Genomic DNA, 21,114 nt, shown 5'->3' on the forward strand with positions numbered 1-21,114 from the left:
CCAGGATCATGCCACTGCACTCCAGCCTGGTTGACAAAGCAAAACCCTGTCTCAAACAAAAAAAGAGAGATGAAGAACTTAACACAATCACCCCCTTTGCATGCTCCCTCTTTGTATCTGTTGTGCTCATTATAACTGCGTGTCCTGGGTTTATAAAATCCACCTTTCTTTTGTAAATATTAACAATCGGCTATCTCAAAATTGCTTTTGGCTTTGCACCCAATTCTGTGTTTATATTTATAAAATTTATTGCAATATCTTTGTGGTTTTAGGGTTGGCTGCTGGCTTTTTTTCCTGTTCCCCTTACCCCAATTTTAAATTCGTAATTTTGTTTCTCTGTCCGATTTAGAGAATACCTTAGAGTAATGTCTTCTGGCAGAGCACCCAAGTGCTACTCTCTCTAAGCCTTTGTGTGTCAGAGAATTGTTTTGTTAGGTTCTCACCCTGAATAACACCTAAGCCCAACTTTTCTGTAGACATGTTCCTTGTTTTCAAGAATTAGTGGGGACAGGGGAAGAAAGAAGGAATCTTGGAGTCGAGGGGAGCAGGCGGACGCCTTCTGATTCTTGGCGCGGAGCTCTCTGTCCACCACACTTGGTGTCATCATGGCCAGACAGCTTTATATGAAATCCATTCTAAACCTGCTGCCTAGGCTCTTAGGGCCTTTTTTTTTTTAGACAGGATCTCACTCTGTCACCCAGGCTGGAGTGCAGTGGCGTGATCTTGGCTCACTGCCACCTCCACCTTCCAGGCTCAAGTGATCCTCCCACCTCAGCCTGCTGAGTAGCTGGGACCACAAGTGTGTACCACCACGCCTGGCTAATTTTTGTGTTTTTTTTTTTTTTTTTTTTTTTTTTGCAGAGATGAGGTTTCACCATGTTGCCAGGCTGGTCTCGAACTCCTGGGCTTAAGTGATCCTCTTGCCTTGGTCTCCCAAAGTGCCTGGATTACAGGCTTGAGCCACTGTGCCTGATTTCTGAGAGACTCTAAATCTCTCAGAAATTTAGGAGGCCGAGCCAGGTGGATCACCTGAGGTCAGGAGTTTGAGACCAGCCTGGCTAACATGGTGAAACCCTGTCTCTACTAAAAATACAAAAATTAGCTGGGTGCGGTGGCAGGCACCTGTAATCCCAGCTACTCAGGAGACTGAGGCAGGAGAATCACTTGAACCCAGAGGGTAGAGGTTGCAGTGAGCTGCCACTTCACTCTAGACTGGGCTAAAGAGCAAGAATTTGTCTCAAAACAAACAAAAAACCACGCTTCTCAAACTTTACTGTGCAAACATCTACCCTGGGTTCCTTCTTAAAATGCAGATTCTGATTCAGCTGATCTGGGAGAGCCTGAGAGTGGGTATTTCTGACCAGCTCCTGGTTATACTGCTGGGTGATGCTGATTTTTCACAACAATTTTTTTCTAGTAGAGAGATCTCGCTCTGTTGCCCAAGCTGGTTTTGAACTCCTGGGCTCAAGCGATCCACCTGCCTCAGCCTCCCAAAGTGCTGGGGCTACAGGTGTAAACCATCTGGCCCGGCTGATGCTGTTGGCCCGTGGACCACACGGAGTAGCAGGCTTCCAAGCATGGGCGTCCAATCATTTGGTCTCCCTGGGCCACGCTGGAAGGAGAATTGTCTTGGGTCACATAAAATACACTAACACCAGCAATAGCCAATGAGCTTTAAATATATATATATGCAAAAAATTTCATAATATTTTAAGAAAGTTTGGGAATTAGTGTTGGGCTGCATTCAAAGCCATCCTGGGCTGCAGGCAGCCTACAAGCTTGCTTTAGAGCTTTCAAAGATGAGTCATGCGTGTTGTTGATTCTGTTTGGTGCTCCTGATTGTTTTCTGTGAGGGAGGGTGGGTCCTGGGACACTGAGCTCCTCCCTTCCTCCATCCCCCCCCACCTCACCGTTACCTCTGCCCCCCTTCTCACCCCACCCCAGCCCTGAGGACATGAGGGCACTGCCAGGTGCCTGTGCACTTGACCCTCCCAGGATCAAGGCCTTCCCACCACCCACGCCCTACTCCTTTCCCTGACGTTGGGGAGAAAATCCCTGCCGCCCACCGAGCCCCCACGCTAAAACGGCTGGGATGGGGTCAGAGGGCATCGGGGTTTTGGCTTCAGTGCTAGAGGGAGGAGGGAGGCACCAGGGCTGGCTTTGTGTCTTCATTCAACACACCAAGCACACGTTATCCAGCGGAACTCTGCCAGAGGCGGGAAAGTCAGTGGCCTCTGCTCTGCGGGAGGCTGCAGTCTGGGGGAAGGAGTGAGTGACAGCCTGCCACAGGGGGCGCAATATCGAGGCACACGCCCTAGACCCAGACCAGGAAGGAGGAAGCTGCCAGGCACAGGTAGAGAAGGCTGTGTGGAGCTCCGCCCTGGAACATGGGAAGATGTCAGCCACGCCGAGAGAGGGCGGCTGCACCAGGTCACCCACCGTGCTGTGAGGACTCTAAGATCCTTGAGCCAGTGGAGGGGTTGAGGATCAGGGCGTGTCTGGGGACTGGGGATGAGGAAGGGATGGGTGAGCAGACTGGAGATGCAGGCAGATGCCACCTGAGGGACTGCCTGTGTGCCACACTCTGTGTGCCTGGGGGCATGGGGACAGAATTCCCCCAAATGCCTGCTTCTGGCTTTGTGCTGTTGGCATCTTGTTTAGGCAGATATTCTTAGCTGTCACTGCACCGACCTCTAAGGCCACCCCGACTCCATGAGTGACCGCCCATGCCTTCTCCCCTCCAGTCTGCGGGGAGGAGCCCCACCCGCTTCCTCTGGCATCTCCGTGCGTTCCCTCCAGGCCTTTCCGCAGCATTCCCTCTCCAGGAATGTTCTTTGCCCTTCTCCACTTAGTTCATTCCTGAGTATTCTGCAAAACCTCTGCCACCCTTTTCTGACCTGTCCGCTCCCGGGCTGGTCAGCAGAGCAGATCATCCTGTGGACGGGGACTGGATGTGCCCACTGGTCACCTGCCGTGTGGCACAGTGACTACCTCTGGGGTCTGCTGACTACTGCAGGGACACATGGTGAAGGACCCTGCAGCGCCTGCCCGTCCCTCCACCTCGACCTCTGGCTGCTTATGCTGTGCGTCTAGCCGTGTGCAGTGTCCCCTTGCTTGCCAGCTCTGTGCTGGCGCCTGCTTTCCTAGTCCCCTCCAGATGCCTCTTCTTTGCACCTACTGAACCAGTGGGCTGTGCTCTCTTTCATGCAGTGACACTTGCAGCTGAGAAGTCACTAGTAACCCCGCACTCCCCATCATCACAGCCAGTGGTCCCTAGAAGCTGCCCAACCCACCTTCCACTTTGCCTCTCATGACGGATCCTCAATTTATGCCCAGGTGTCCTCAAGCCCACACCCCGATGGCTGCCCCTCTGTTAGACTGTGCCTCTCACAAAAGGCCCTTCTCTTACCCATCCCTGGCTCTCAGGCCAACTCCTGTCCTACTTTCACTCACTGACCTTCCCTGACCACTCCAGGCAACAAGCACTTCCTGCCCTAGAACCCTGCCACACCACTCATTGGGAAGATAATTTCATGTTCTTCACGGGGTCACTCTGTGCTCCTCTGTGTGTGCGGTGTTTGGCACAGGGCAGGGCTGCAAAAATATCTGTTGACTGAGTGTGCAAATGTGATCTCTTTCTCCTGGCAAAGTTTCCTGAAGGTAGGGGCCATGTACTCTCTACTGCACAGCTGATGTTATATCCAAAGCTAGTCTGCTAAATATATTAGCTTATTGACAGCTTAATGCCACCAATCTGGTGCCAGCCTCTTTAAGTGGACTGACTATACACAGATGCACACAAACACACACACATGCGCACACGAGACGTGGTTGTTCTGTTTTTAAGCCCAAAGTGTAAGTCCCAGAAGCTCTTTGGAAATCACCAAGAGAAGAATTCTCTGTGATGACAGAAATGTTTTATATCAGCCCTATCCAATATGGTAGCCACTAGACACATGTGGCCATTGAGTACTTGAAATGTGGCCAATGTGATTGAGGAACAGAATTTTTAATTGCATTTAATTTAAATTAATTTAAATATATGTAGCCCCATGAAGCTAGTGGCTGCCCACCTAGACTGGCAGTTCTGGACCTGCTCTAACCGCTGCCCCTCACTGTCTCCTCTCTAGACCCCTGAGCTCCTTCCAGCGCTGCCCGAGGTGCCCTCTACCTGTGTCAGCCTCTCTCGTCTGCCAGTTTGCTTTGGACCCGTTATTCCCACCTCAGCCCCCATGCTGTTGTCAAACATGTATTTGGCCTCTGGCTAAACAGTGCCTGGGAGGAAGAGAGAGTCCAGCTTCTGCCTGGCTTCCTCATCTGGGAGGGAAGTTGACGTGACAGCCTCCTGATGGCTTAGAAATGTGGAGGATGTAGCATGTTCTGGACAGGGCCGGCCATATGAATGACATCTTTCTTTGAACCATCCCCACCTGCCCTTATGGGCACCCCCTTCAGGCGGGGCAAAGTAGGCTCTTGACATGCAACTAGCCCTTGGGAATGAGACCATGGATGTAAGGCAGACACATGGGGTGAGTTCATCAGTCTTATTATCCCCAGGTAACTGGTTACTTAGGTTATTCTTAGATAACTTATTATCCTTAGATAAAAGACAAGATGATGACATCCTTTGCATGTTTACTATGATATGGCAAAATTTTCCAAACCAGAGCCAATGTCCTTGGCTCTAGGCGAACCCCTTCCAAGCAATGCAAAGGACATTCCAAACGTGACAATTAAGACAGTTCTTTATTTCTCTGACAGTGACTTCTTGAAGTGCACGTATAATAAATAAATAGAAAATATATCTTTGTTCATAGTGAGGCCTACAAGAAATGTTTACATACAAACACTCTATACATCTAACTCCCGAAAAAGGACCAGCTATTTCGGCAGCAGGTAAAAGACAAGCATTTCAGAGGAGCATTGCTTTCCTTAAAGACCTAACTTACATCTTACAAACAGAAACAATAAGGAGAATAGTTTTCTAAGCAATAAGAAAATTGCTACCAAGAAAATGCCTAGATATTGGCTCTTGGTGAATGGTTTAGGAAAAAGTTTTATGTACAGATCCCGTACTGTGAAACATATGTACAACTCTGAGAACTTTCAAATAGATATTTTTTTAAAAATGAACTGAGCCAAAGACATTCAGCATTTCTGGCCACCTGAAAGTGATCACATCCTAAGTGGTTCACAGTGTGAGACCCTTGCATTAAAAGAGTGAAAACTCAACAAAACCGTGGACAAGAAGGACATGAGGTCATTGGAACTCTCCTCTGTCACTGCTAATCTCTCTGGAAGAGGTCCTTCCTGTGATTCTGGCCTTTGAATCGGCCATATCTTTAAAAGCAGAATCCAATGGTCACCTCCCAGCAGCTGAAAGATGTTTGGTGGGAAAGACCTCCCTGGCAGTTGGCTCCCACCTGGGGAATGGACTGTTGGACTGAGTCTCATGGGTGCAGCTGGGTGGAGGAAGCCAAGCAGGCCCTCTTTGAAGGAAAGAGTTTGTGGTTGGGGCAGGAAAGGGGATAAACGTAGTTCCTCATCACAAGACCCAGGGAGACCCCATCGCCTTCTGTGAGTATAAACCACAGACAGAGTTCTCCCTCTTCCAGGAGCTCTTTGGGCGCTCTAAGGTGGGCTAGGGAGAGAGAAGGGCATTTATCAGCAGCTCAGAGGGACTGGGGTGGACCCAACAGCTGTTCGGACACCCAAGATCAGCCAAATTGGCTGACCAGAAACACGGCTGGCCCTACCCCATCTGCTGGGCCACATCTGTAGAGACGCTAGCACCGATGGCAGTTGCTGTGCACCCCGGCGGGGCTGACAGGTAGTGGACAAAGTGAAGGCCACGGGGACCGCCAACACCAAGGGGAAGGCGGGTTTGTGTGTGTGTGCGCGGGAGCAGGAGGGAGACGGCGGCTCGTTGTCATTCTACTCTAATCATTTTGTTTCCTTCGAGGGGACTTGTCCCCATTTCCGGAAGCTGCTTCAGGAGCCCCTGGGCACTATGGGCTGGCTGTTGAGGCAGTGTGGTGTGGCAGCAAGGGCTCGGTGGGGGGGGCTCCCCGGGCCCTCCCCTGGCTGTGTGGTTCTTTCCCGTCTCGGGGGCTCATTTTCCCCATCTGTTAAAATGAAGGCTTTGGACTAGATACTTTCTGTATTTCCAGCTCTGAAATCCCAGGCCGAGGGAGGTGTAAGCACATCTAAGGTCTCCTGGAGCCCCCACTGCTCAGTCCCCTGGATGAAGAGCAAATGAGGCCCCAAGGCAGGAGCTCACTTCCTTGACCTTCACTCCACTCTCTCGGAGTCAGAGGCAGGGCTGCGTGGGGAACGAGTTCCTCCGTGCTCTGGGCATAAGCTGCGAAGCCCATTGCTCCCTCTGACCACACTTCTCCATCATGAGTGGGCCGACAAGGAGTGGGCAAAGGGCAATGCCACAGTGCATCAGCTTCAGCAGGTGGCAGCAGGGAGGGCCCAATCCCTCCCCGACCCACCCCAGAGGCTACCTCTCCCCTAACCAAAATGCGCCCAGCCTTCATTCCTGCAAGCGAGAAGCCTTCCTGACCCTCCCCTCTGAGATGGCACCGGTCTCTGTTTTACCTGTGTGATTTCTCTGCCTGGCGTTGCAGTGCACGTGGACCTGACTGCCCGCCCCACTGGAGGCAGGCCCCTCGATCTAGGCATTCGTTCTCACCTCTCCATCCCATGTGCCCTGGGGCACCCAGCATCATGGCTAGCAGAGGAAACGAATGTTTTCCTCTACTGTTGGGTTTCAGGTACCATGTGAAATGTTGCAGATTTCAGGGCTCTCACAGCTACTCGGGCCTTTGGGAGTCATCTGGTCCAAATCCCGATCTGCCCCCGTCTCCCGAAAGGTGGACACGGCCGGAGGCAGGGCTTGCCTCTTCCCCGAGGGTAGCCAGTTCCGTCCCAGCTCCTAATCCTGTGGGGCTGGCTCTTGCTCACAGGAGTGAAGATGTCCCCAAGGCCAAGGAACCTACATTCACCACCGTCACTTGTCTGCTGCAGATCGTGGGGATCTGTAAATGACCAGCCCTCCAGGCTACCTCCTATCTGGGCTGGGGCTCCTGGCAAGGTGTATCTTTGCTGTCCACAAAACCCAGGTCTCCTGATATGGTCCCCACACCCCACTGAAGAGGCACAGATAGGAGAGAAGCCCCCAAGAGGCTGCAGGAAAGTGAAGGTTTCCAGCACCGCCCCAGGGGCTGCAGGTAGACACTTGAGTTGGGGCAGGTGGCAGCACCGGGTTCTCTAATATCCTTCCCTTGGCCCATTAGGGCCGACACATGGTCTTCCCAGGCAGCTGCTGGTAGGGGCTGGGGGACTCAGCCATCCCCCAGTGGTCTGCTGCCAAGAGTCACCATCATAGTCCACCATGAGGTGGCACCGGGCGGCAGCTGTCCTCACAGCTTCTTCTTCTTCACCACAGGGATGGGCACAACTTGGAAGATTTTGGCCTTGTGATCCTCAGTGTCCAGAGTCACCCAGATGGGCCGGAAGCTGCCTTTGAAGCCAACGAATGCCATTTGCTCTGAAAAGCAACAATGAGCTTCCTGAGTAAACGCCCTGTGAGAGGACGGCTGCCCCACCCCGTTCCAGGGTTCCCATCACCAGCCCCTGCCTGCACCAGGTACCGTACCCCACCCCAGACACACTGCACTGTGGTCCCTTGGGAAGAGCTCTGTGTTCGGCTACTGCTGGTACCTGACATGTGTTTGTATGGGGTATGCGGGGGCTCACCTGAGCCTCATGGCCACTAGACAGGGTGATGGCTTTGCTACAGACAGGGGAGCCATGCACAGCAGGAAATGGGGCAAAGTGTGAGGGAGGAGACTTCCTAGGAACCTGCCTACGTTCGAGCTGCCCCCGGGATCACCAGCAAGGCCCTGCCCTTCCCTGAAGCTCAGCGTTCCCATCCATCAAATGATGGCATTGATCTACAAGATCTCCTTCTGCTCTCTATCACTCTGTGGCTTTGAAGGAGCTCTGAGAGGAGAAGGAATTTGACCAAGAGTGTGGAGGCAGTGGTGCAGCCCAGATGAGAACTCGAAGCCCCCGAACCCCACACAGCACCTCCATCTTGCAGTTCAGAGCTTGACTATTCAAGGGGCACGGGAATCCACATCCACCTTCAGTCCATCCTGGCAGGCAACGTGCATTAATCACCATCGGGAAAGTGCCATTCAACTTCGGTCCCTTTACATGCATCAGTTTTTGGCAACCAGGGTCTTAATTTAAAAGACAGAGGCTCCAAAATGATTCCAGGACTTGGCTGGAAAGGATGCTTCTCTTTTCCTTATGTTCTCCTTTGGCTGGTTTGAGGGGTTTGCATTGCTTCTGGTTTTTCCCATCACCCCATAGATGGGCTTCTGATTTTGATATTTTCCATAGTCAGGACGGTGTCTAACTAAAAAGCCCAGCTTTGGGTTAAGAAGATTAGGATCCAAATCCTCACCTTAAACAAGTGGCTTGGCTGTGAAATTCTGGGTGTCCTCATCTTAAATGGTAATAGTACCTGCTGCACAGGTTATTAATAAGTGTAATACTTATTCATAAGTATTACTTATTAATTAATAAGTGAGATACTTATGTTCTGCAAAAGTGCAAGGCTAACCATTAAATAGCAGCAGTAATGGTCATGGTCATTATTGCCCGTGGAGCTGCTCTGCCTCCCACACAGCCTCCCTGAGGACTGTCCCTGAACCTAGTTTGTGTGATGACAATGGGTGCCATGCTGACATGTCCCTCCTGGATGGCTTTTTCCAGCCCAGCCAGCAAGCCTGTGCTAGGCTTCACCACCGGAGAGCTGCCTGGCCTTGGACAAGCCATGTGGGTTCTCTGGGCTCTAATTTTCTTCTCATCTACCTATCTCAGAGGAGCACATAAGAGTTTTGCAAGCTGCCAGGGACCGTCCACATGCTAGGCATCAGTTGGGATGTTGAGGAAGATGCAGGACCCCGGCCAGTCTGAGGAGCGGGAGCTGGGTAGGAGGGCTGGACTAAGCCACTTTTCTCATGATACTTTTGTTGGATAAATGGCCACCTTCAACTCTAGCAATTTTCTTTCAGTGTCTGGCAGCAAGTTATACTACATTTGCGGCAGTGCAGGGTGGGAAACAGGTGTCATCTTCCCGTCCATTCCAGTAGACCACTGGTTGTGTAGGGGATTCTGAGCTTGTACCCAATTAGCACAAAGCACGTTCTCAACTCAGCAAAAGATGAAAGCAACCTCCATGCCAGGCATTTGCCTTCTCTGGTTTTGGGGTCAATTTAAACCCCAGTTCAAACGCTTACCTTTCAACTTGAGACCCCTGTCTGCCCCAAGCTTTTCCAGCACTCTGGTCCACGGGCCTCTGGAGATGTATTTTCCCTTTGACACCATGAGCACTATGGAACTGTATAAGAAGAAACCGATTAGACCGGAGAGAGATTGCAAATTGGAGCAAGTGGGCATGGGGAGGGATGCTGGGTTGTGCATGGTGGGACTGGAGTTGGCAGTGCCCAGATGCCTGGCCAGGAATTCAGGATAGGGCAGCCTCTGCTGTGTGCCGAGCTGACCGGCTCTTTCCATGTGATGACAGACATCCTGAGCTCCCTCCCACGCATCTGGCCACAGTTGGTGCCCACGGCCTTCTCCAAGCCTGGAGTCTGCTCGCCGCGTTTACAAGTCTCTCTCCAGACACAGGAGAGAATATAGGCAGAGCACAGCATGCCAGGGCTCGTCACGCAGGACTTCAATACGCATTTCTTCCCTTGAATGCTGTCAACCCCAGTTAGGTAGGACCAGATCGAAGTGGTGATGGAGAAAGGGATGAGAAGGACGAGGCGAGGGAAGGAGGAGGGGAGTATCTGTCATATCATAAAGCCATCTAGGAGCGCCTGAAGGTTCTAGAAACCAGCTGCATTTGGTATCACCTGGGATTTCATTAGAACCACAGAATTCCTCCACTGCAGAGTTTCTGAATCGGAATCTGCCTTTCTGCAAGATCTCCAGGTGATTGTGTATATGTTAAAGCTCAAGAGGCCCCAGGCTAGAGGATTTCTCTTGGAGCCCATCTTTCTTTTGCTGTCTTCTTTTGATGGACACAGGCTTAGTGTAGCTCAGAGCTAGCCTCCTCTGAGCTGCAGGAAGAGCATGGCCAGGTTGGAAGTGTTTCCGGGGAGAACACCATGTCGTTACCGTGATACTCAGGTTATACCAAGAGCTCAGACTGACCTCTCATGTTCACATCACCTCTCTCTGGTCAGGCAGAACAAGGTTACTGCCTCGATTTTGCAAATGGGGAAATGGAAGCAAATAGTTACCAAGTTATCTCAGAGGACCTACCGAAGGGAAATGTGCTTGAAAGAGGCAGAGGTTTGGAGCAACGTGCGTGCCCAGCCTGAAGGTCCCAAATTTCAAAAGTTTGACTTGGAAATAAGGAGTGTCTACTCCCTGGCATGGGATGATTCAGTCCAAAGTGCTGGGAACACAGCCGTCACAGTGGCAGACTCAGCACGCTGGGCCAGACGGGAGCACGTGGGCACCTCCCCTGGGACTAGGAATGGGGCAGAAGCTCAGTGGGGCATCCAGTTCGTATCTCAAAGGAACTCTCTAACCACAGACCACAGTCCAGACATGGAAAAACTGTGACGGAATCTGGAACCCGTTGTTACCCCCATTTGTGTCCCACTGGGAGCAGCAAGAAAGATCTTAAGATGCTAAGGGCTTGTGTGCAATCAGGAGAGTTGGGAAGAGAGCTGGGGCTGCCTCAGGCCTTGGAGGAGGCTGGAGAGGGAGGCCCAAAGGGTTGGTGGGGTGAGGTCCCTTAGGGAGAGACAGCTCATCGGAAACACATCCTCCACTCTAGATTCAGGATCTGTTCTCAGGAGGCTATTTCTGCGATGTTTCATTTCAGAACAAAAGCTAATGGTCCTTTGTTGGAGCTCAGCCAACAAAGGTGGTGGGGAATTAAAGATTGTTGCTAAGGAGGGGGGACACAGGTTTTCCCTACATTTAAGAAGTTCAAACCAGCAGGCAATATGGAAGATGGGTGGGAGTTGGGGAGACTGTGCCAGTGGTGCCGGTGATGACCAGCAAAGGCCTGGGCCGAGCAGCAGGAGGAAGGACGCTGTGGAGGGAACCAGTAGGCGAGCCGTAATGCAGGTGGAATTGACAGGCTGTGATGACAGCGTGCAGAGGAAAGAGAGGAGTCAAACGGAATGCCCAGATTCTCGTCTGACTATCAGGGTGGATGGTGATGATTTAATCAAAACTGAAGGAGCAGGATGAGTGGCTGGTTTGGGAGGTTGAACACTTTAAAAGGCTGAGAACGCAGTTCCTTATAAGATGTCCAGGTGGCGTTCTCCAAGTAGCAGTTGGGTGGGAATGTCTGGCGCTCAGGAAAGAGATCCAGGCTGGAGATAGTAGCCACCAGCACTTGGATCATGTTGAAGGTGTGGGAGGGGATGAGATCACGCCGGGAGTGTAGTGAAGAGGAACAGGGCAGCCTTCCCATGTGCAGCGGGGCTGTCCCGTCAGCCTCCGCCTGACCTACATTCACTGCAGCCCGGCTCCAGCCCCAGAGTCCAGAGGCGTGGAAGCTCTCGTCCAGCACCCATGATTTGTGGGCAGGTTGTAGAGACCACCTGAGCTTTTCCAGACTGATCTGTGATGAAGGCCTTTGTGACAGGGAGGGGGCCCTTGCCCAGGGGTCAGCCGGTTCCAGAAACAGAGGCACAGACTCACTTGTCAGGGATGGCTGCCATGTAGTTGAAAAGCTGCCATGGTATGCCCTGCAGAATGGCGTTCCTGAAGCTCATGTGGCTCACCACGTGCCCTTGGTGCCCGTCAATCACCACCACCTGGATGCCATCCTCCGAGCTGGGGTACTTCTTCCCATCCACCTGCAGAGCCAGAACAACCCAGGTATGGGGCGGGGTGCCGAAGCCCCAAAGGTTCTCCTGCCTGGGGGGTTCCTAAGCAGACCCTGCAGCCAGCAGCCGCCTGTGCTGCTGTTCGAAGCATCAACTCCATTATCACTCCACTCCCTGTAGCCTCAGTAGTGGGTGAAATAATGGCCCTGCAAAAGATATGTCCACCCGGAACCAGTGAAAGTGAAGGTGTCTGGAAATAGAATCTTTGCAGATGGAATTACATTAAAGATTATTTGATGAAACCATTTGGATTTTTAAGGTGGGCCCTAAATCCAAAGATAGGTGCCCTTGCAAAAGAAAGGAAGGGGAGAGGTGAGACTCAGACAGGAGAAGAGGCCACATAAAGACAGGGATTAATGTGTCTGGAAGCCAAGGAATGCCCAGGAGTGCTGGCAGCCACCAGGAGTGAGAAGAGGCAGGGAACAGATTCTCCCCTGAGCCCCCGGAGGAAACCACCCTTGCCAGCACCTTGCTCTTGGACTTCTGGCCTCCTGAACTGTGGGGATAACTTTTGCTTGTTTAATGCAAGCCACCCAGTGTGTAGTAATTTGATACAGCAGCCCCTGGACACAGTGTCACCTCTCAATGAGCAAACCCGAATCCTCCCGGGGCCAGGGGCGCTTACCTCGATGTAAGCTAAGTCATTCCAAAGGTGGAAGTAGTGCTGCTTGAAACTCTCCATCTTCACCTCCAAGAAGTGGTCCTTTGTTTTCTGGAAAACATCAACCCCAATGCAATTGTCAGGTTTGGGTGGTCCTTCCCCTCCTCTTCCCGCATGCCCAGTCACAGGAGATGGTTTGTGGAGCTGAGTGGCAGACCTAATTGGGTCTGGGCCAGATTGGGTGGCAAAGGGGTCCAGGCTTGCTGTCAGTCACTCACCAGCTGAGAACCGAAGAGCTTCTTGGGCATCGGCACGTCCACGACAGCCCTCTCGGCGAACCTGGGGTAGGCCGTGGCTGTGCAGTCACTGATGCCTGCGTCCTTTGGGATCAGAGCTTTAATCTTGATCCTCTCGCAGCCTTTCATGGAGCAGAAAGCAAACTTCTCTCTCTCGTTCTGAGCTTTCAGCTTCAGGAACAACAGCCTGCACACAGGGAGCGCTGCTGGACGTTTGCGTGGGCACTCAGAACCACCCCCTTCTCCTCCCACCCACTGAGACATTTACCATAAGCTGGGCATGGCAGGTAGACCCAGAGGCCTTACAGCATGGAACCACGCCTACCTACCACAGGGCTGTATGTAGCTGGAGAAATAAGGAACAAACGCATTGAAGAAAAGTACGGTAAGAACGGCAGTTCTATTCTGAGCACGTTTTAGGTGCTAGGCCGTGCACATGTGGTAAATTGACATATTTAATCCTCAAACGATCCTGTCCAGTAGGTACTACTGTCATCCTGAATTCTTAGATGGGAGAATGGTGGCTCAGAGAAGCAAAGTGACTTGCCCAGGACCACACAGCTGGGACGCAACAGAGCTGGGTTTTCCGCACCCGCATCGCGCCTGGTAAGGAAATGTTCCGTCTTCCTTACTCTACTTTTCTCCATTTATTACAAACATTATTTTATACTTTATTAAAAATAGTAATTATTATTGTAAAGGAAGCTAACCCAGTGTTATAGGAAGTCAGATTAATAGGAAAACACAGTACCCACTTGGGATTCGTTATTGCTCTTTCAGTGCAGAAAAGGCTGAACCCTGCATCTGAAACGTGGGAAGAAATGATATGGGGTGTCTAGCACCCATCCTGCTCTGGCAACCAAGCCTGCACTGAGCCCAGTCAGACTAGGGAGCTGGGTTTGCATCACAATGCCATCACCCCCAAACCTGTGCCGCACAGCTGCTCAGACCAGGGGCACACACTGGGCTCGCAGAGGGGCTGTGGATTGGCTACCCAGTAACCAAGATCCTCGCTCTCATGGGACCCAGCAGGTCTTGTCCAGTACTGATTGGTGCTTGAACTAAAAGACCACATGGAGTTGGGGCTGACAAGCTTGTTGTGCTGCTGAGAAATCGAGAGAGGAAGGCAGTTCGCAGCAAAGAGCTGAAACAAGAGGCCAAGCATGTGTAAGCATGTGTGCGCATGTGCGTGAAGGTGGGCGATGGAGACGCCGGGGTGGGCAGGCCGCTGCCTCCCTGCTGGCTTTGCTGTTTCCACTACCTGAGCCCTTGAGGTCCAGGTAGGTTTTTATGTCTTCAGGGCCCCTTGGTTTTCTCTCTGTAGCACCTCCACTTATTCTGAGCTTCCTTGAGTGGCTGTATGTTTCAAGATATCCACAACAAGTGATCTCAGAATAAAGCAGAAACTGACATACTGAGTTAGAGGCTGCTGCCCAGGGCTGAGAGCAGAGCAGCCCCATCTGCGTTCCATGCCCTGCATGGTGGGGATGCTGGGGAGGCAGGTGAGCACCCACTTTGAACAGCTTAGGAGGAAGGCAGTTCACTGCCACCCATGGTCACATCTTGCTGGAGGCCCCCAACATGATCCAAACCATTCCTGGGACCAAGGCACAGACATGGGATTGGTCCTGAGCCTTCCGCACAAAACTTAACAGTATTCAGGTTTCCTTGTTGCCATTATATATCAGATAATCTAAACTGGGAGGAACCTACACGACCATCCAGCCCATGCTAGACAGCAGCTGCCTTCCCTAATCCTGACTTGTAACTTGGATGCATGCCAGCTGGCTGAACTGTAAGGCCCTGGGAGGCATGAAAGGGGCAGGGGCTGGGCACCTGCCAGCCCAGTGCTCAGACCCTGGCTATGACCAGGTAATGTGACAGAGCAGCGCTCCTGATGGCCATGCACCTTAAATAACATACTTGTTTATAATTTAGTAAGAATCATTATAATAATTCACTGAGATGGTGTTAAGCAAACTTAGCTATCCAGAACACAGCTACAATCAATTAACAGTTTTGGTTTTTTTTTTTTTTTCTTTGAGACAGTCCCCCTCTGTTACCTGTCACCAGGCACCAGGCTGGAGTGCAGTGGCGTGATCTCAGCTTACTGCAACCTCCGCCTCCCAAGTTCATGCAATTCTCCTGCCTCAGTCTCCCAAGTAGCTGGGACTATAGGTACCTGCCACCACCCTCAGCTAGTTTTTATATTTTTTAGTAGAGACAGGGTTTCACCGTGTTGGCCAGGATGGTCTCGATCTCTTGACCTTGTGATCTGCCTGCCTCAGCCTCCCAAAGCACTGGGATTACAGGCGTGAGCCGCCGCACCCAGCCAACAGTTTTTTTTTAACTTGGAAAAATTGAGAGATGATTCAGAGCTTACATATTTCACACTTTGAAACCCCCTCCCTTTTAGCTGACTTAATTTTCCCCCTAATAATAGCAAACTGGTTGTTAACTATCCTAGTCCATAGATTATTAGAAGGTAGCGGCTAAAGGCAGGTGCTCTGAATCTAAGAAATAACAAATGCATAAGGCAGAAAGATGTTTAAAAGCCCAAGAGTTTGCAGCCCTTCTCCATAAGAAACAGACTCCCTATAACCGAACTCCTAGTTCCTAAGAGCATGGCTGAATTGAAACACAACCTAATGATCAGGAGGCATAGGGCTAGGCTAAGCTGCCAACCAAAAGGTTGCCTTATGCAGCAAAATGCGCTTAAGTTGACAAGCGGACAAGCCTTAGATTTTTTAAGACTTTGATCAAAGAGGTTCAACGTATTTCGTGGAAGTTTCCATTTGAAAAATTCGCATCTTTTGAACATTTCAGAAAATATGCACGGATGGTATCACAGGGACTTTACCTTATCAGCATCTGTTTTTTTAACCACAATATTTCCTAGTGGTATGTGCAGCACATCTCATGCTCCTCCTCTGGCTTTCATTTGGGAGGATTTTCCTAAATTCTCCTGGCCCCTGGTCCTTCCCCTCATCTGCTTCTTCCCAGGGAAGTAAGTGTCGCATATAATTGGTTAGTTTTGGGTATTTGGCTCAGCCCGTAGAGCAGGGGCACTCTGGTCTGCCTTCCGTGCTCTGAGGTTGTGGGACTGGTCCCTACGTGGGGAGCCTGTCATTGCTCAGTGCTATGGGGGCTGGAGAGGTAAAGCTGGGGACCATACTGGGAAGCTCTGTTCTCCAGCAGCTTTATCATCAATGAAATGGATCGCTTCCTTTTCACCTGCCAGCGTGTCTGCCCCCCGCTGGCTTCGAGTTTGTGGGGGGAAAGTGGTGCTTTTTGGGATGTTTTTTAATGCCCTTCCATCCCAACATTTTACTTATACTTTTGATTTTCAAATTTTAATTTGCCCTTAAGCAAATTGATGGAGCCATAAATAAGACACATCACCTGTTATCAATTTCCTTATCATTGACTTCCAGATTAGAATAGAAAGCTGGCCATGAAATGATCTTTGATCCTTACTCCTCACAGTTTGCTATCAATAGCCTCATGGCTGTGAAGCTGGGTTGGCATTCTTAAGATATTAGACTAGGGCCGGGCGTGGTGGCTCAGACCTGTAATCCAAGCACTCTGGAGGCCAAGGCGGGCGGATCACCTGAGGCCGGGAGTTCAAGACCAGCCTGACCAACATGGTGAAACCCCGTCTTTTAAAAAAAAAAAAAAAAAAAAGATATTAGACTAAATTTCTTTTTAAGAGAGGGGACCAAAGAACTCCCAGGAACAGATATTCTGTTTCTATTATATCTCTATTGAATAGAACCTAGTGCAGGTTAGCAAAAGGGTGAGGGTTTTGAAGACAGATCCAGCTGGGTCAACTTTATGCTCCGGTCTCAGGAAGTCTCCTATTTTCCCTGTGCCTTCTTTGCCCATCTCTTCTTCATTTTTTTTTTTTTCAGATGGAGTCTCATTCTGTCACCCAGGCTGGAGTGCAGTGGCGCTACCTTAGCTCACCGAGACCTCTGCCTCTCAGGTTCAAGTGATCCTCCTGCCTTAGCCACCTGAGTAGCTGGGATTACAGGTGCGTGCCACCACGCTCAGCTAGTTTTTGTATTTTTAGTAGAGATGGGGTTTCACTATGTTGGCCAGGCTGGTCTCGAACTCCTGATCCACCCACTACAAGTCCCAGCTTGTAGCTGGGACTACAAGTACCCACCACCACGCCTAGCTTTTTTGTACTTTTAGTAGAGATTTAGTAGGGATTTAATAGGGATTTCACCACGTTGGCCAGGATGGTCTTGATCTCCTGACTTTAAGATCTACCCGCCTCGGCCTCCTAAAGTGCTGGGATTTCAGGCGTGAGCCACCGTGCCCAGCTCCTAATCTCTTAATCCTCTGCTCCAAGTGGGTTGTGAGGATTTGAGATAATGCACCATATTTTCTGGATTCTAAGATTTACTGCCTTCACTTTTTTTCCTGAAATACATAAATTCCCCACAATTCACATGTATATTTAATAGAGTGTTTATTTCACTTTTAAAGCTTCAGAGCTTTAAAAATATTGGCCAGATGCAGTGGCTTATGCCTAGAAAAGTGTCTTACATTAACTGGCATTAACTACCTTGTTCTTAGGATTGCTGGAAAGGCCAGGTGGACAAGGTGAGGTCCAGCCGCTTTCCTGCAGCCACGTGGCCACCCACTCACCCTGAGTCCTCGTCCCAGTAGTAGTGGCTCCTGCCGGGATAACTCTGCTCCACTTTGTCCATCTGCAAGGTCCTCACGAAGGTGCCCGTCTTGGACGTTTGCTTCAGCAGGCGATTGTGAACGTCCGACAGGATGGAGAAGGTGGTGCCTCGCGGGTAGCAGAGCCCCACTCGAATCCAGTCGCCCCTAGGATGGGAAGTAGAGTCAGGTTACAAGCAAGGGTGTCCAGGCCACGGGGCCTTTGGGACATGCCTCAGAGAAAGAGACCAAAAAATCTCCACCAAATGACACCTCCATTTTCGTATGGGAAATTTTGAAAGAACATTTGCTGTTGTGGTGACCAAGTTGCAGTGTTCAAGGAGAGAACGAGACAGTGTCTGCCCGTGAGCAGAGAGTCTGCATGTTTCACTCATGTGTCTCCAGGGCCAACTCCCGGGGTGCTCCCTGTGGAAGTTTGGGAAAAAGACATTCTTTTTGTAGCTAAAGAGCACAGGATCCGAAGGACCTAGGCTCAGCCCCTTCCGGGTCCAGCTTGATTGTAGGGCCCATTTCATCTCTTCCATCTCATTTCCCACAACTGATAAATGTCTGTCTCACAGGAATACTGTGACAAGTAAATAACATGCATAGAAAATATTGAATCTAAACATGTGAAGCCCTATCCAGATGCCCTCGGTGTCATCACTTTGGTAGAGCCTCATTTCCCTCTCTGTAGAATGGTAACAGCAATACCCAGATATTTTTGCCATCTATCAAGCACTTGCTAATGCCAGGTGCTGCGTGCCCGTCAGACAGTATCTCCCTCCATCCTCACCGCACTTCTACAAGGTAACACTATCCGCAACTCAAAAATCAAGGAACTCGGGCTCAAGAGGTCAACCCTGCCCAAGGTCACCCATGCTGGCGCAGGGGCTTGGCCTGTGTCCTTTAATTCTTAATTCTTGGGTGATGTCAACCCCTCTAGGTGCTCCTGCAGAGATCACACGGGCTAGCCTATGGTTCTGTGAGAGGCAAGTCCAGGACTTTGCCAAAAAAGCCTTCGGTATCAGCCTTGAAACCAGCCAGAGCAGCTGCTCCTGGATCTCCCTGCGCCTGGCCGGACACCCACTCACTTGTTGAAGTTGATGAGCCAGATGGCGAGTTCAGCAGGGGCCGTCTGGTCCCAGTGGATGGTGTAGCCCTTCTGCAGGGTGACGACTGGCTGGTACTGCTGGTAATGGGTGCTCCTCGTGAGCGCCCCCTCCAGGTAGAGAGGGTGGCTGGGGAAGTCATTCTTGATGATCTTCATTCGCAGGTTACTGGTCTTGTAGGCTTGAATGTACATCTTTTAAAACCCAAAAAGGAAACACACAATGAGGCTATTAATTACGAAGGGTTATTCCAAGAGTGTCTGGTTAATATCTGACTATGGACTGCACTTTCAAAGCCACTTTCTCTTTACAGAACCCTTTTTAGAAGGCTTGAATGAAAGAAAGGCCAAATAAGGGGACATCTTTTCCTGCTGGCAGAGGCAGAGCCAGCCTTGCTGTGTAATGTAGCTAATGTTTTCTGTGCATCTTCATAAAAGTGCTCTGCTGAGTTTCCAGTGGAAATTTGAGAAGAGTCTGCCTAATAGTCGGACGGCAAATTCTGGACAAAGGACAGAGATGTGGACGGGGGAGGAAGGGAATCAGAGGCAGGGAGAACTTTTATAATTCTGCCCTAAAATGCAGCTCTCCTGTAACTGGCAGTTGCTGTGCCTGCCTCTCAGGGAGTGCCTGGGTGTGTCGGCCAGCTTCTCCCTCTACTCCCCCTCAGTCTCTGGCCCCTGAGGCCAGTCCTTGTGGTGCCACAACACACTGGATGAATAAAAGGTGCCTCATTTCAGAGGGAAAACTGAAAGCCAGACTGCCAGCCATTGAGTTCCAGGGACCTTAGAGCCTGGATGCTTTAGCCCAGCATTGGTTTAAAACACTGCGTCCTGTTTTATGGCACATCCTAAATTCATAAGACAACATCCCCTTAACTGTGGCCAAGAGCGACAATCACACCCATGTGCCATGATGTCGTGCTTTCGGAAGGAAGTGGTTCTCTTCCCCTCTAGTTTTATCGCATGTAAGATTAAAAGAGAAGCTTCAACCCTGCCCATCTGAGGAAACTGTCCTGAGTGTAAGACGTAAAAGGTCCATTGAAGCATTTTTATTTATTATTTACTTACTTACTTATTTATAAAGACAGGGTTTCACCATGTTGGTCAGGCTGGTCTTGAACTCCCGACCTCAGGTGATCCACCCGCCTTGGCCTCCAAAGTGCTTGGATTACAGGCGTGAGCCACCACGCCCGGCCCATTGAAGCATTTTGAAAGATGTAAAGTGAAGGAAAAATATTAACCAGTTGCCAGTTATGATAACCTGGCAAGCTCTAACAATGTTTTGGTTTTTTCACAGAAGATAAGCAACATATCAGAAAGAAAGTGTGGGAAGGAAAATCTCGGCTCCCTATGGGATACCAGACCTTGAGCTGAGGCTGCGTAATGCTCAAAGTGTGGATGCCGGGCTTGAGGGTTTGGTCATCCTGCAATTACTCAGGGCATGACTCCCCTCCATCAGCTCTCTTCTGACTCCTACCTTCCTCAGACCATCACATCCGCCACTCACTCCCATTAGCGCCTTGGCCCTTCCCCTGTGCACACCTGCCGCAGACGCCTCGCCCTGGCTCATGACACAGCTCCACCTCTCCCAGGGCTCTTGAGCAGGGCTGAGAAAACCCCACAGCCTGGGAGAGAGCTGCCTCTGCAGATGCACCGTCTCCAGTCTCCACTGTGCTTTCAACACTGCCAGGCGCTCCTTCCACAAGCCTCTTGTCAACATTTTCCGCTCTCTGCAGCAGCTCTTCCAAATCTGTATCACTCTCTGGAGGCTTTTTCTCAAGCCCAGTCCCCTAATTCTCAGCACATGACATCACCTTCTACTGCAGAGGGAAACGCCCTCAGCTTCCTGCCCTCTGCCCCATCTTCCTCTGGTCCTCCTTCCTGCTAAATGCTAGCCCTGCCACCTCCTCTGGCACCTCCTCCCCCAGCTGCACCCTGTGCCCCCTTCCTTCAGCCTGACACCATCTCCCTCTCCTATCACTCTTCCACCCCAAACTACCATTCAGCTCTTTTCCAGCACCCCAATTCCTGACGTCCACGGTGGTGACAACAGTGCCCGCCTTGTAGCATAGCTGTGAAGACAGTGTCTTCATTCATACATGTTCCTTTCACTCCCTGAGATGACATGGCTCACTATGAACCTGACAGTTCATTCTCTCAGGCCTCTCTCCGTTTACCCATTTATTCATTAGTCATTCATCAAAATACTAGAAGTAACAATATAACAATAGCTAACTAATATTTTCAGTTCTGTCCCATTCTAGGCACCGTCTAGACCTGCCCTGTCCCTCATGTGGCCACTGAGCACTGGACATGTGGCCAGTGTGATTCAGGATCTGAATTTTAAACTTTAATACATTTAAATTTCAAAACAAAAGCAATGTATTTTTCCTATCCCATTACTCTTGATTTGATCGTTACACGTTATATACATATATCAAAATATCACGCATGCTCCAAGAGAATAGACTATGATATAGCAATAAAAATGGA

General features: G+C 50.5%; 1 protein-coding gene across 4 annotated transcripts in view; it reads right to left on the minus strand.

Moving 5' to 3' along the window:
* Nucleotides 1–4,618: 4,618 nt before the first annotated feature.
* Nucleotides 4,619–21,114, minus strand: part of CEMIP (cell migration inducing hyaluronidase 1) — a 175,398-nt gene continuing 158,902 nt past the window's right edge. For 3 of the 4 annotated variants that reach the window (XM_032263841.1, XM_032263840.1, XM_032263839.1), the window contains 7 exons: nucleotides 18,605–18,816; nucleotides 17,493–17,678; nucleotides 12,819–13,023; nucleotides 12,565–12,651; nucleotides 11,752–11,909; nucleotides 9,318–9,418; nucleotides 4,728–7,555 (listed from right to left, as the gene is read on the minus strand). In XM_032263841.1, the coding sequence (XP_032119732.1) occupies nucleotides 7,428–7,555; nucleotides 9,318–9,418; nucleotides 11,752–11,909; nucleotides 12,565–12,651; nucleotides 12,819–13,023; nucleotides 17,493–17,678; nucleotides 18,605–18,816 (1,077 nt within the window). In that variant the 3' untranslated portion in view covers nucleotides 4,728–7,427. Of the gene's footprint in view, nucleotides 7,556–9,317; nucleotides 9,419–11,751; nucleotides 11,910–12,564; nucleotides 12,652–12,818; nucleotides 13,024–17,492; nucleotides 17,679–18,604; nucleotides 18,817–21,114 lie in introns of all 4 variants that reach the window. The other variant, XM_032263838.1, reaches the window with a different exon arrangement.

This window comes from Sapajus apella, unplaced genomic scaffold (genome assembly GCF_009761245.1).
Source record: "Sapajus apella isolate SASKATOON/1434 unplaced genomic scaffold, GSC_monkey_1.0 scaffold139, whole genome shotgun sequence".
NCBI lineage: Eukaryota > Metazoa > Chordata > Mammalia > Primates > Cebidae > Sapajus > Sapajus apella.